The 15,752-nt window shown below is 37.7% G+C and overlaps 1 protein-coding gene across 3 annotated transcripts; it reads right to left on the bottom strand.

Moving 5' to 3' along the window:
• Positions 1-2,283: 2,283 nt before the first annotated feature.
• Positions 2,284-15,444, bottom strand: NOCT (nocturnin). 3 transcript variants are annotated; one of them, XM_081333166.1, is made up of 5 exons: positions 15,230-15,348; positions 14,919-15,032; positions 6,968-7,132; positions 5,278-5,547; positions 2,284-3,626 (listed from the first exon to the last, which is right to left on the bottom strand). In XM_081333166.1, the coding sequence occupies exons 3-5, from the start codon at positions 6,993-6,995 to the stop codon at positions 2,776-2,778; spliced, it is 1,149 nt and encodes a 382-aa protein (XP_081189292.1). In that variant the 5' UTR covers positions 6,996-7,132; positions 14,919-15,032; positions 15,230-15,348; the 3' UTR covers positions 2,284-2,775. The 3 variants fall into 3 exon arrangements, with proteins under 3 accessions (XP_081189292.1, XP_081189291.1, XP_081189293.1); XM_081333165.1 differs by lacking the exon at positions 6,968-7,132 and having other exon boundaries at positions 14,919-15,444; XM_081333167.1 differs by lacking the exons at positions 6,968-7,132; positions 14,919-15,032; positions 15,230-15,348 and adding an exon at positions 11,261-11,449.
• Positions 15,445-15,752: the final 308 nt, after the last annotated feature.

Here is a 15,752-nt window from a genome sequence, read left to right on the forward strand (position 1 = left end):
TCACATATGGCTTCTCCATTTTGGCTTTCTTTTGTGAGAGAACTTTTGTGGAAATTTGTTTTCCCAAAGTTCAGTATTTTAAAGGGCAGGTCATCAACAGCTTTCTTTCCTTGAACTATGTGGGGGAAATATCTCCAAATTTTATAGAGTTAGATATGGTTGAAATTAAGGTAATGCTTAATGGGGAAAGTGAACAAAGCTAGAACATAGAGCATGATCTGAGATCATATATGATGATGCTGGAATTATTTGGAGTGTAAGTAAGTTCTTTAACATTTATATTAAGTATTTCAAAGAATATTGGAAAATATTTTATCTCAGTTGTTGCATTCTGGCCATTTGTAGTTCTTTACATGTAGAATTCTAAAAATAAGATGTTTTCACTTCTACTGGTTTCCATTTTATCTTTTATAGCAAATAATTGTCATATTGCAAGGTATTTTTCTGGGATTCAATTATCATTTGGAAGAACTTGCTGTTGTAATTGGAATTATGTCTTAGAAAAATACTCCTTGAAAGGAAAATGTGTGTCAACCCCTTTTCATTCTTGACAATATGGCCTGAATCCAAATAAGGATGACATCACTTAAATTGTGCTAGTGTTATGCATAAGAGTTCCAAGTCTTCTTTCATGTTGTACTACAAAATACTTAGTAAAATCTAAGCACTCTTAGTCACTATAGATCAGGGGTGTCAAACTGCTGGCCCGTGAGCCGGTTTCGTCATACCGAAGCTGTGCCTACCCCATTGCCGGCAATGCAAAGAGTCGCGATATGTCGCGTCACATGACAACCTTGCTGTAGATGGAGTCATCCACAGAGAGTTGGTTCCATCTTTTCAGGCAGCAAGGCAATGATTAAATCTCCCTATCCCATGGAGGAAAGCCTTTGTTCCAGTCTTTATGCTCTATCTTGGAGACAAAGCACCTACTTTCCATCAGCTCCATTTTGCAAGCTAAAGATCAGTGGTATCCTGGCAATGTGAAAAAACATTCCAGCCCAGCAAACCAGTAGGAAGCTGCAAGCAAGAGACCTACTTGGTCTGGAAAAACAGCTTGGGAGATGGGTTTATCAGAACTCCAGAGTTGATGGAACATGGAAATAAGGCAGTGGTCTTCAAACTTGGCCCTTTTATGACTTGTGAACTTTAACTTTCAGAATTCCTCAGCCAGGCACGCTGGCTGAGGAATTCTGGGAGTTGAAGTCCACAAGTCATAAAAGGGCCAAGTTTGAAGACCCCTGAAATAAAGAGTGGTACCAGCTTTGAGCCCTCCTGCAATATGGAAGGGTTGAAAGCCAGTCAGAACCCTTCTATCTCCATCTTGATAGGCTATACGTTGTATGACAGTTTCTGACAATTTGACAAAAAATTCTTTTCCACCTCATGGTAAGAAGGAATGCTCAGAACACTTAATCTTCCAGCCAGAAGGCTGCAGCCTGTTACAGTGAGGTCATTGCCCTGAGATGCGGAGTCCCATTTTCAATGATTCTTTGCTGAAATAGTTAAAAGGGAAATGGGTGGAATCAAGCCTAAAGAAATCCAATATTATCGGGGCTCCTTATCCTTACCAAAACTTGACTGTGTAAACAAATAATCTCTGAATTCATAAACTAACTGCAGCAGCAAACCTAGGTCAGAAATCTGTATGGACAGCCAGTTGTCTGCAGATACATTACCTGCGGTTCACACATTGGAAGATGGATCATCAGTCAAAAGGCAACATCACAATTTTTCAGGGAAGTAACTAGAGTGGCATTAGAGAAATCTTTGTGTACAAAGATTTGTGTACAAATCCTTCTTGGCATAATACTACAGGTAGTCCTTAACTTACAACAGTTTGTTTAGTGATGGTTCAAAGCTTCAACAGCACTGAAAAAAGTGACTTACGAATATTTTTCACATTTATGACTGATGTAGCATCTGCATGGTCATGTGATCAAAATTCAGATACTTGGCAACTGACTCACGTTTAGGATGTTTGCAATGTCCTGGGGGGTGGGGTGGGTCATGTGATCACCTTTTGTGACCTGACAAAGTCAATGGGAAAGCCGGATTTGCTTAACAACCAAGTTACTAACTTAACATCTGCAATGATTCCCTTAACTGTGGCAAGCAAGGTTGCAAAATGGGACAAAAGTCACTTAACAAATGTCTCACTTAGCAACAGAAGTTTGAGACTCAATTGTGTTGAGTCGAGGACTTCCTGTACTACTTTCCATGTAGGTGAACAACTGTAGAAATTCTAATACACTTTGAAATATCTTCAAAAGCAATACGCAGGTTTGAGATTAACAATTTATTCAAGTAGAAGGCATAATTCAAGACAACCTTAGAAAAAAATTAACTGAGGCTCATATTAAACTTTATGCTGAACAAAATTTGGTCATTCGGTCTAATATGGGAGGGATGAACCCTGGGTATTTGTCTGACCGACTATTGACAGACAGGACAATGCTGTTACATGCAGTGCAACTGTTTTACTTTACAACCCAAGAGCTTAGATATGGGAGGAAAAACTTTGTTACAATTAGAATTGAATAACTGCAGTACTTTTCTTCAGAAAAAAAGGAAACAGCATAAGCAGCTAGCCAGGCATATTTTTGTTTTTTGTCAAAGCACGGAGTTAAGAAAAAAAAAGTCAAGGCTATAGGAGTAGATTATTAATTCTCCATTCATAAATACTTTTCCCATCCCACCCCCACATATCTTTAGAAGTCCATGGTAAAAGTCTTTGCCTGTACAAACACAGTACATTAAAACATTCCCTATCCTGCTTTATACTTCACCTAATCTTAAAAAGTTCTCTGGATTTTCATTAAAGGTGAAGTCACATACTAAAGATAGATGGTCTGATGGGTAATGGAAAGATGGGAGCCTATTGGGTCCAATTTGCTCCTCAGTTAAAAGGCTGAGGGCAGCATCTACTTTTAAGGCCTGTTGTGAATACCAGATGTAATCAATTGTATGACTGCATTCTCCAGAAGGACGGATCTTCCATGTGGTGTATGGAGGCTCTGTTAGCCCATCTGTACTCAGCAGTTTATAAGCACTGTTTAGGTTTAGACTAGATTCAGCGAATTGCTTATATACTTCTTCTGTAGGCTCAGCATTGAAATCACCACAGACTATAAGAGGGATCTCTGCATCCTGGGTGATCTGTTTTAGATTTTCAAGAAGATCAGCACCTTGAGCAGATCGAAACCTCTCCCAGCCATTGCGAGCTTTCAAGTGGGTGACAGCAACACAGAACATTTTCCCAGTCTCATTACATTTCAGGATCTGAACTATAGCCACTTGATTGGTCTTGAACTTCATTGCTGTCAACCCGATGTTGGTACTATTAATTAGTGTAAACCTGTCCTTAAGGAAGAACAAGGCACAGCCATCTGGGCCATTGTTACATTCCACATCTAAACATGGAGAACATGGTTTAGGAAGAAAAGCACATTGGTAGCCTAGCCGACTGAGTAATGGCTGAAAAGTATCAAAATAGTGGTCCACTTCTTGTAGACAGAGGATATCGGGCTGGTAAGCAAGGATCTCTTCTAAAATGAGGCACTTCCTTTCTTCCCATCTCAAGGCTTCCATGGGGCATTGGATAAAGTTGTCCTTGCCTTCTCCAAGAGCTGGAATGAAGAAAATATATCAGTTAAGAAAACTTTCTTTAGGAAATATTTTCCTTCCCATTAAAATACATAAAAACCAATAGTCCAATCCATACTCTTAGTGGAATTCTGTAGAAACTGTTGGTATATTTTTAGTCATCTAGTACTACAGAACTGTATGACAAATTTAGTCTTCCTTGCTCAAATCTGTTCATGAATGGCAGACACTGACTAGTACAATTTTGTTCCTAATCTAGTGAAACAGCAATTTTGCAATTCCAATTTCGCTTTGCTTAGTAAATTCAAAATAAAGCCTAAAGTTGATTATTCTACCCTATTTATGCATCCATTTTATTTTAATATCCTAAACTATATTTGTATATTTCTAAACCATGGGACTGAAACTCGTATGCTGACACAAAAACTACTACATTGCAATGACCATTTTGTGAATAAATGTTACTTGATTTATGCCTCCAAACATAAATCATGAAAAAGAAGATACATTTCACATTATCCAAAGATAAATTCAAGGTGACAACTCCACTGGATTCATATCAACCAAAAGTTTAAAAAACAGCAGTTTAATTCATACATAAGGAATAATCTAAGGTAAAAACACATATGAATCAGAATATGTGGTAGAATCTACAGCTAGAGTGGGCGTGGGTGGAGTTAAGAGACTGGCTAGTTTGGAATCCCTGCAGAGGAAGAAGCGAAGGAGTCTTGATCCCCCCCTAAAATCCCTGGAGCCTTTATCTGGTTGTTTCCAAGAGAGCGCAGTCTGGTGCAATTCTTGTGAACAGGCAAGTAAAACTACTATGATCAGCTCACGATGTCGTTCTGGTTCATAGCACCTCATATATTTTATTGGCTATTTTAAAGTCAGGGTGTCTGTCCACTTTTCACATTCTACTTTTTAAAATAATATTTTAAGATACTTTCTGACATTGGCAATAAATTTCATATTTGGATAATCTTTATATATTCCAGGTTTATTATTTCTGTGAGTTATCAACATTTTAAATCTTTGCTCTGACTGATGATCCTGCCATTTTGTTAGTGATACGATAAAATAAAAAGTAATAAAATTATTACTTTCTGGCTGATTTTTTAAAAATAAATATTGAAAAGTTGACATTCAAAACAAGTTTGTACCCAGAAAATAAGGAAAGGGGCTTTTAGGTAGCAAACTTAATTATATCTCATCCATTACTATGTGTTTTTGATTGGTCGTGCTGATTGCAAATTCTGATAATTATAGGCTAACTGAACTATCTATGACCCATTGGGTCATCCTTTGAGAGAAAGGCAGTACAGATGTTCCCCCCACTTTCCATGGGGCATAATCAGGCTGACAGTATTTTTTTTATTTCCAATGACATATGAGGTGTCATGATCACCTCAGAAGAATAATATATAGGTTATATTACATGATTGTGGGTTCACTGCAATGATCAGAACTTCAAAAATAAAATTGGTCTGAATTTCATAGAAATTCCAGTTGTACAGGTGTAATTGGTTTTTTAAGTTTGTAGATTTGAGATATCTTAATTAAAAAATTGTTCCAGTACCCCAAATCTGCTAACTTAAAGAATACATAAAAAGATCTATCAACTGAATGAAATGAATTTTACAAGGCTCAAATACAATTTCTTAGTTAAGATTGTACCTTGGGCAAGTATATTCCATTGCATAACTCTGATGGGCTGATGATTTCTGACAAAACTGGTCCTCAAGTCCACAAAATCCCTTTGGAGCCGGGCTGGACGGTTCTGAAGAACTATCTGGCATTCTTCAAGCAGATCTTTAGGATCTATAGGATCCAGAAACTCAGGATCTGTTTGTTCCAAGTACTCCTGATGTTTAGTAATGACACCGCTACTCAAAGTCTTTGCCAGTGCACTATACAGCCTACTTGTACTGTTGCCCATGGAATACCCTGAAAAGGAAAGAAGAATTTTAGTACAGCAATTCCAATTTCTTATTTGTTAACTTCTCTCAGATCAAAACAAATGCATTCATCATTAGAGTTCACATACAATATGACAGCTTTATAGTGCTGGTAGTCTCCAGATATAATGAACCTCAGTTTTCAAAATTTGCAGCCAATGTTAAGAGGTATGCTATATAATATAAGCAAGCACAATTGACAGCATATTTTTCAATATGAAGTTAACAACGCAATACTCATTTCCCCTTTTAAATACCACAAAATTAAGTTCCCCTTTTTGTGCTGTCCTCTTAAGATATTTCACTTAGTAATTTTTATGATCTCTATAAACAGTTTCAATCAACCTATGTTATACCTAACCAGTTGCAGTTTTTTCCAGTTGCCTATTCAGCTCTTTCATTTATTGGACTGATATTTGTAGGTGATCTATCACATTTCAAATATTTTTACCAAGTTGTATATCACAGCTAATTATGCCAATAGTAGCAGCTATTAAATCTGAGACAGTAATCCAGCAGGATTGCTTCTTGCTAAATAACTCAGCCTACAAAATTTCTGACATACCACATCATGGAACACAGAACTTTATTTTTTCCCAATCTCACAAGAAAGCTAAATCATAAATATTCTGCTTTATTAACCAGCAAATACATGTTATAATCACAAATCAATTTAAAGCTCATTCATTTCTACTTCTTACTTTCATAAAAAAGATGTTCCTATAATGTACTTTAAACAAATGCTTGGGTTTACAAAGTATTTTTTCCTGACATCAGCAATACTCTGCAAAAAAACCCAAGGAGATATGCTAAATAGATAAAATAAAAATTAAAATGGAAAAAACTGCAATATAAAATTGTGCTCTGGCTTTTCAATAGCTTTATTTTTTCTGCAGATACTAGACACCTCATAATCCCATGATCCTACTACTAGTAAGATGGTGATTTAAATTCTGTTTATAATATATAATCAAGTGCCATCCTGCCCCTGCCAATCTGAACACCACCATCTTAGGCGCTGCATGTGAACCAAGAAGCTACCTTGCACTTAAAAAGACGCTATTCATATGATTTCCAGTGTCAAAAGATAAACTTTTTCCCCATATGCTTCTAGTAATAGCAAAGCCTATATTAATCTTTTCAAGGCTGCAAAATAATGATTCCCACTAGCCTTAAAATAGGGAAATAAGATTTGGACACTTTATTATCTTCCTTGTTTCCTCCGACTGCTCTTTGTAATTCTATTTTAGTCCAACAACAGTTTATAATTCACAAAGCAGGAAAAGTTAAAGAGTTCAGACTTATAGACCTGTAGAGTTATTCAAGTGGCATTTTGTTGAAAAGTGGACTTTCTAATAACAAAAAGGTAATATTTTAGAAAGTTCCTAGTTATATGAAACAATAATTACCTGATAAATTGGATGGATACGTCAACATCAACACAAGTGGTAAACAACTCTATGGAGAATTGCACACAGAATTGCCAGCCTCCAAAGTCATGTGTGAGCTTTTCCTATGCCACTGGTACACAAGAGACACCTAGTGGTTTTTTATATAACTTCCCATTGAAACAGCTTTTTTTTTAAAAAAACAAAAATAAAATCCATTATCACTATTAGCTTAAATAAAAACTAAGTTTATGTGTGCTTTTTCTGATGACTCATCATTTGTTGCTCTTTTATTGCAACCTGACTGAACTGCTTAGAGCCAGCTGTTTCCCTCAGCCTAAGAATAGGGTTCCTGCTCACCTAAGCAGTGTTTTTCAACCTTAGCAAATTTATTATAGGTGTCCTTTAACTCCCAGAATTCTCCAGCCACATTTGCACTAAAGCAGGGGTCTCCAACCTTGGCAACTTTAAGACTTGTGGACTTCAACTCCCAGAATTCCTCAGCAAGTCGAAGTCCAAAAGTCTTAAAGTTGCCAAGGTTGGAAACCACGGCACTAAAGTGATTCTCGGTGTTTTTCTCTACCTTGATATTTCAGTCTCATAAATTGACTAGGTCAGGGGTAGGCAACCTCGGCTCTTTTATGACTCATGGACTTCAACTCCCAGAATTCCTGAGTCTTTGTCTAATAATAGAAAATTATTCTTGATTTATGTGATTTTTCAGGCAAATTCCTTAATGAGTCCATTTATACAATCAGTATCCACCATGCTGTTTCACATTTAGTCCAGTGAATAAGCAATGATTCTTTTTACCAGTGTTCTCTCAATTAAATTCTCAGATGTTCTTCAAGATTTGGCTGAGATGACATAAATAAAATAAATATTAGAAAACACTGAAAGTGAGTCATGAACAGCAACACACCCAAAAGCAGAATGTGTGCTTTGAAGCATGTCCTGAGGTAACAACAACCCTTTCAAAATGTGAAATGTTTTTAATTGGACTAGGAACAAAGGAATGCTTTGTTATTTCTTTCTATCTCTAAGATCTTAAAATTCTATCATGACAAGTTAAATTAAAAATGATGATACCCCTGGAGCAATCCATTTTTAGATTATAAATCTCACGTTGAAGGATATGTGGTCTACATAATTGATTGGTTTTGTTCTGAAAAAAATTGAAAGGTTCTAATAAGTTTTAAGACTCCTCCATGTCATGATTATAGCTTCACGCAGCTTTGATTTTGTTTAAAGGCATTGCAATCAAAACCACTCTTCAAATTGTATCTTCATTCTAATTGTGAAATAAACACACATACTATGTTGAATCAGTTTGCTGGATTCAGTGGACTTGTGATGATTTTATTTCAGCAGTGATGAATCACCAATTCAAATCAAATTACCTTTTAAATCAAGCCACACATTTAAATCAAATTGATTCTGAATTAAATCACAAATTTAACTTGGATCTCAGTTTATTTGTGCACTTCTGTTCACCACAATTATGCTTTCCGAGTTAAACCAAATCACTATTTTGGATTAACATACATCTATAAATATAGGTGTAATTTCATTGTACAATATGCAAAATGACTTCCTAAACTTGCTGCTCAGAACCAATTTTAGTAGAGCAGTAGAGAAATGCAAGTGGCAAATGAACATCAGCTCCAGGAGTACACATTGTACAATAATGCCTTATTCTTAAAATATTTAGTGTTTTCACAGAGAAAGTTCAATCTATTTAAATTATTTGAAAAGCTACAACAGATTTGTTCATCAAAATTCATACTGCTGCAAAAACTTCATGAAGTTTTCTGGTCCTGAAACAATTTTCATCATTCTACTTTATTGCACAGAATCTTCAAAGAATGGTTAAGTCATTTAACATGTATTTTTCATAAATATGAGCAAGATCTCTCTCCCTCCCCATGCAATTGATAAGTTGCATATGGTATATATAACCAGAACAGAAAATTTCCCAAGTTTACTTGCATATTTAATATTATGCAGGAGTGGTGGGTGCATCTTGAAAGCCTTATTCAAGATATGCCTGCAACTGTTATTTTGAAGACAAATCTTAGCTAGAAAAGATGGTTCATATTTCAAAGCTATTTTAACCCACAATTAAGCTGTTCCTTTCCCCTTCCTTTGTGAACTATCTGGAGGGATTTAGGCATTTTGGTATCAACAGTACTAATATCAGAAACAAAAATTTCTTGAAATTACCAATCTACATAACTCTGAGACTGTCCTGTGTCTCCTCCCAACCCAACTTACAATTTTAGACAGCAATCTGTTATTACCAGGCCAAGCCTTCTTTGCTAAATTGTTTGGAGATGCTGCAATATTCTAGGTATTTGTAATTCCAGTTTAAAACAGAGGCTGATTCTGTCTAATTCTTGTCAGCAGAATGATATCAATCCTTAAACTCCTACAGCTGCATTGCAATAGTATGCAGCAGCAAAACCTTAACATGGAACTCATCTCTTACTCTAAAAATATGTACATTCTCTGATGGATCAGACAGCAGCAAACATCTAACAACTGTATATTCTTGAAATTCTAGATATCTTGGTTATAAAACATTTCCCCTTAAATACGATGTTTTATTCCCTTATTAGATATTTTTACAAACTATGCCTTCAGATGTAATTTGTCAGTAGTTTGCACGTAATATTTCATATTGAACTGTAAATCTTTTACAAAAGTTTAAAATATGCAGAGCTTAGGAAATAATGGTATGAAAGTCCACTAGCTGCTTCTAACCTTGTACAGTTGAATATTGCTGCTTCCAGCAGAATAAGTAGGTTGCTTAATTGTGCCTATCTAAGTTACAGAAGGTTACTCAATAGTGCTTATGCAATGGTACTGGATTGTTCAACGCAGACAATTAATATCCACAGAACCAGCCAGATCCTGACAGCAATCACTAGTCCCCTTTACACAGTGCAATTCTAGCAATTTGTATTCAGAAAATAAGCTCAGTGAAGCTTGCTTTGGGTTAGAATGTCACCAATCAATAATTGGGCTATCGTGGCAATTGTAACTGCTGATGTTACAGATATAAGCTCTGATAAATATTTGCAAGATCCCATGTGTGCTATCATTTATATATTTTTTATAAATATTTGTACAAATACTATTGAACATGTATTATATATTCAGATTATTGCTGGTAATTTTGCAGATTGTTAAACCAGCTTCTATAACAAAAACTTATTTTTATATAATATTAAAAATTAGCAATGATTTATAATAACTAGGTATATTTAATTTCCTAAGTCAGGATGCAAATATGTTATGGGCTATCCAAGGGCTACTATTTCATATCGCCATGAAGCCACTAAGTAAAGTGATTACCAGTTTGGAGTGTGGTATCATCAGTAATCTATGCCTTTCATAATTTCTTGCATTGACTATTGTTGTGCGACAGGGCTGCCTTTGAAAACTACTTAGAAGCTGCAATTGATACGACCTGCCTAATAATGAACAAAAGCTGCCAGTGTACTACATAACACCTGTGTGAGGATTCTGCAATGGGTTTTAATAGGCTAAGCAAATGGGAATCTCAAGAATATCCTCCCCGCTCCGAGACAGAGGGCAAAGTATTGTTTTGAGGGCACACTTTGGAACAACTTAGTTCTGGATATTTAAATAGAGTCCTCCTTTACAGTTTTCCAGAAGGCAGTATAGACCGAGTTCTTTCACAGTATCAGTTGAAAAATATTGGGAATTGCTTATTTGCTTGGGGTTTTTTTCTGGAAGATGTGTGCCTCTGATATGCTATTACAGTTCCTGAGCAATTTGTGCAAATCACTGTAAGACTACAGCACTTTTAATATCTCTGGCTTCAAGTAAACAAAGATATACCCAAGATACATAAAATTTAGCATTTTATATGTAAACTTCATGTGCTACATATCTTAACAGCATACCTTGTTCTGAATAATGTTCAAATGTTGGCTTATTTTGTTTGCCTACAGTACTGAACGATGGAAAACTCATTTCAAAATATTAAATTAGAAGTTCTCTAGACAATATCCTGAATCGCCTTATTTAAAAAGTTGCTAAAAACTCAGACTATTTATTTATCCATCTAGTCCAGTATTGACTGGAGTTAATTTCCAGGATTCAGATTCTTTGTACTTGATCTTTGCTAAACTGGAGATGCCAAGGATTGGAATCTTCTCTTTGCCATGCAAGGATTTTGTTAGGAATTCTGAACAAGACTTGTGACAACATAAGGGTACATTGGGATTAACTCAGTCAAATCAAATTAGGAGATTAAAAAAATGCTTTGAATCATTCCGTAATCACCTATTTGAGAAGATTTCCAAGAAATGTAGATAGGATGGTCTTTAGACAAAAGATATCAGGGATACAGCTGCAGGCAAGCCTTCTTCCCTTTTATACCATTTTATGAAAAAGACAAATTTCTTTAGTGTTAACATAGCAACAATCCTGAAAGAGCTGAAGTAGTGCTCTTATTTCTGAGTAGACATTACCCTGAAAGTATTAAAAAAATAAATTTGTGGTTTGTTAGGTTGTTTGCAAATTTTTAGGTGTACAATAATGTTTCAAAGTAGAGACTGTTGTTTGAATATCAAAATACTTTTAAAATATCAAAACAGTCCCTTTTGAATGTGAAACAACCGTTTCAAACCTGAAACAACTACTTTAATGTCTAGGTGGATAAGGCAGTGGAGAATTATATTAACTATAAATAATTTTAACATGAAATCAAATTTAGTTTGTATCTTTGTTTCAGCTACTATCTGGAGGGTGACTCAGAGCACCCAAAAGTTGGATTTGGCCTTCAACTAAGAATAAGGCATATATCCTCTGCTTTATGGCAAGGAAGTATACAAATTACTAATAGTCTTGCTTCCCATAACCTATACCCTTGAATTATCCTAGACTGCAGCAATTCTTCAGCACAAAACAGTCCAATAAATCTGGAGGATGCTAGGCTGGGCAAGACTGAGCTGGACAAACAAGTCAGAAGCTGGTAACAGCTGGCAGTGACTTTTGTATGTGCCATTTCAACTATGTTATCAAGTTTACATTAAGTTCTTGAAGCAGAAAGAACTAGTGAGCTAGATAAACTATTGCTCCCTAATCTTTATACAGATCGCAATTGAGCTACAAGAAATAGCAAAAATGCAGATAAGGCTTAAAGGATATTCATTGGACTTAACAGAGTAACCACAGAACATAGTCATATCACCTTTAAAGAAAAGGTCATATAATTGCTCTTTTATGTATTGTATTAAAGTATGTGCAAGCCCTAATAACTGTTTGTTAAGCATATTATAATTGGTTTGATAATCATATTATACTGAGCCATACATCATGGTTTATAATACCTGGATTAATATAGTATCTTACACAAAAGCTAAATAAATCACATTATGGCTGTTCACAATCTGTGTACCTATCTTTTGTGATTTAGTGACTTTCAGGGTAGGTCAAATGGCTAGGCTCAAAAACAGTAGTTGTCATTTCTATAAGAAGGCTGGACATGTCAGTTGACAAATTACAATAAACAGGGAAACATAATTTATCAGTATATTATATGTAGATAAAATGCAGTTTTATCTAAATCCTTTGCTTAGCTAGGGTACACAAGGTATCCTGTACTTTACATATTTACCTCCCTCAGGACAGACATGCATCACATATCTGCATAATTTGAAAATGAAATATAATAGGTAACTTTACTAATAAGTATTTTCATACCCAAAACACATGGAACAATATATTGTAATACATGCTATAGTCTTGCCCATTTATTGTCATAGTCTAATACCTATTAGAAAGTTAAAAGAAACTTTAGTAAAATTAGAGGACAGGGCAATATATTGTAATACATGCTATAGTCTTGCCCATTTATTGTCATACTCTAAGCTCAGTGGGTTAGGACGCTGAGCTTGTCGATCAGAAGGTCGGCAGTTTGGCGGGTCGAATCCCGAGTGCCGCGTAACAGAGTGAGCGCCTGTTACTCGTCCCAGCTTCTGCCAACCTAGCAGTTCGAAAGCACGTAAAAATGCAAGTAGAAAAATAGGGACCACCACGGTGGGAAGGTAACAGCGTTCCGTGCGCCTTTGGCGTCTAGTCATGCCAGCCACATGACCACGGAGATGTCCTTGGACAAGCGCTGGCTCTTTGGCTTTGAAACGGAGATGAGCACCGGCCCCTAGAGTCAGAAACGACTAGCACGCATGTGCGGGGGAACCTTTACCTTTACCTTTAATACCTATTAGAAAATTAAAAGAAACTTTAGTAAAATTAGAGGACAGGGCTATTACAGATATAATCTTAAATCCCAGGAATAGTTTATAGAAATAAACTAGAAAGTCAAATCTTTTTTCCCCCAAGGAAAACAGTGATGCCTGAAAGAACAAATGATATTGGATATCTAACAGACGTCATTCATTGACTTTTTTTTATTTGTCTTTCCTAGTTGAGAAAAGCAGCTTTTAATTATCCTAGCAACCAATCTATATATCTCATGGCTCTCAATTTTTATTGGGTCTAGAACATTTGTACAGGTAGTCCTCGACTAACAATCACTATTGAGCCCAAATATCTGTCGCTAAGTGAAACATTTGTTAAGTAAATTTTGCTCCATTTTATGACCTTTTTTGCCACAGTTGTTAAGTGAATCACTGCAATTGTTAAGTTACTAACATGGTTGTTAAGTGAATCTGGCTTTCCCATTGACTGCTTGTCAGAAGTTTACAAAGGATGATCACATGACTAGAGGACTCTGCAATTGTCATAAATATGAGTCAGTTGCCAGGCATCTGAATTTTGATCACCTGACCGTGGGGATGCTGCAAGGGTTGTACAGTAAATGTGAAAAATGGCCAGAAGTCACTTTTTCAATGATGTTGTAACTTCAAACAGTCACTACATGAACTGTTATAAGTCAAGGACTACCTCTACATCCATTTTCAACCAGCTACTTTGGATCCAGCAAAGACAGAATCTGGCAGCCAGAAGCAAAGAAGGCATTTCCCAGATCAACCAAAAGCAATCACCCCAAATGTCAGTGTAATGGCAAGATCTCGGAAACCCGGCTTCCCGTCACAATTTAGGATTACAGGCAATTCTCAACTTACAACCACAATTGAGCCCCAAATTTCTGTTGCTAAGTGAGACATTTGCTAAGTGAGCTTTGCCCCATTTTATGACCTTTCTTGCCACAGTGAAGTGAGTCCTGGCAGTTGTTCAGTGAATCTGGTTTCTGTATTGACTCTGCTTGTGAGAAGGTCGCAAAAGGGTGATCACATGACCCTGGGACACTGCAACTGTCATAAATATGAATCAGTTGCCAAGCCTCTGAATTTTGATCACGTGACCCTGAGGATGCTGCAAGGGTTGGAATGGTGAAAAATGGTCATTAAGTCGCTTTTCCCAGTGCCGTGGTAACTTTGAACGGTCACTAAAGGAACCGATGTAAGTCGAGGACTACCTGTAATCCTGTCTACATATGCTACCCATAAAACGGGGCATCACCTTTCAAGGCATTAGGGAGAATGCAGGGAAGTTTCTCGACCGACCCTTGCGACTTCCTTCTCGCTCCCTTGGAGTGAGGTGGGGGGGCGGAGGGGGGGCATTGAATATTAAGACACTCGAACCCCAACATTTCAGCCACGGAACCTTCAGCCCCGAAGGTTCTAAACCAGGGGGTCTTCAAACTTGGCCCTTTTATGACTTGTGGACTTCAACTCCCAGAATTCCTCAGCCAGCTTTGCTGGCTGAGGAATTCTGGGAGTTGAAGTCCACAAGTCATAAAAGGGCCAAGTTTGAAGACCCCTGTTCTAAAGACTCACCAGCCTGGGAATCCCGTTGCGGAGCTGTTTCATTTTAATTTTTTTTTCATCTGTCTGGCTGGCTGAGGAATTCTGGGAGTTGAAGTCCACAAGTCATAAAAGGGCCAAGTTTGAAGACCCCTGTTCTAAAGACTCACCAGCCTGGGAATTGGCAGCTCCCGAACCGCCTGGCGCAGGGCGACTGCAGCGCGGAACTCCGGCGGTAGCCGAGGAAGAGGCGAGGAGGGCAGACGGGGAGAGGGCTCTCTTCACTGGAGCCGGCGAACGGAGCAGCATCGTCGAGGAAGAGGCGGAAGAAGGAGTGCAGCAGAGGTTAGACAGGGCTGAACATAGGGACCTCAGAGAGCTCTGATACATAATTAACGCTACGGACGGCACACGAAGACAGATGAAAAAAAAATAAATTAAAACGAAACAGCTCCGCAACGGGAGCGGGCTAAAAGCTAACCTTGCTCTACGCCAATGCCGACTTCTTTCTGCCTTTCAGAGCCCGCAGAAGGGGCACGAATTGGGAAAAAAAGAGCCTCGGCTGCCCGCTGCAGTGGCAGAAAGACGCTAGCCCAGGAGAAGCCCACGGAAAGTGCCGCTAATAGCTGAGACCGGGAACACGAGCACCAGAAGTACACTCGCCCCCCCCCCCCCCGCCACCACACCCGGCTCCTGCCGGCATTGACGCAAGCGCATCTTCCAAGAGTAAGATGAGAGCGGGGGAAGAAGGAACTGAAGAATTTCTCCTTCGGCTTCCTCCTCTCGACGAATGGAAGGCGTTTGGCACACCTGCGAAGGGAAGCAGCAGCAGGAGGCTAAAATGGCAACTTCCACGCCAGGGAACAAACGGAGAAAGCAACTCCGGGTTAGAGGCTCAGTATGCGTGTTTCTTCCTCCCCTCTAGGAAAAAATGGTACATTCTAATCTTGGCACCGAAGTTCCCCCGAAAGGTCTGTTGGTGACGTCACACGGAACGTTGACTC

This window comes from Vipera berus, assembly GCF_964194415.1.
Source record: "Vipera berus genome assembly, chromosome: 7".
Taxonomy (NCBI): domain Eukaryota; kingdom Metazoa; phylum Chordata; class Lepidosauria; order Squamata; family Viperidae; genus Vipera; species Vipera berus.

Bases quoted from the DNA above. Each gene is read 5' to 3' on its own strand.
- NOCT (XM_081333165.1), bottom strand. From the start codon at position 15,138: ATGTATCAGAGCTCTCTGAGGTCCCTATGTTCAGCCCTGTCTAACCTC. The intron at 5,548-14,918 runs GTGAGTCTTTAG...TTTCCTTTTCAG, and splicing joins AGCTGCCAATTCCCAGGCTG to GGTATTCCATGGGCAACAGT. The intron at 3,627-5,277 runs GTACAATCTTAA...TCTTCATTCCAG, and splicing joins ATGGAATATACTTGCCCAAG to CTCTTGGAGAAGGCAAGGAC.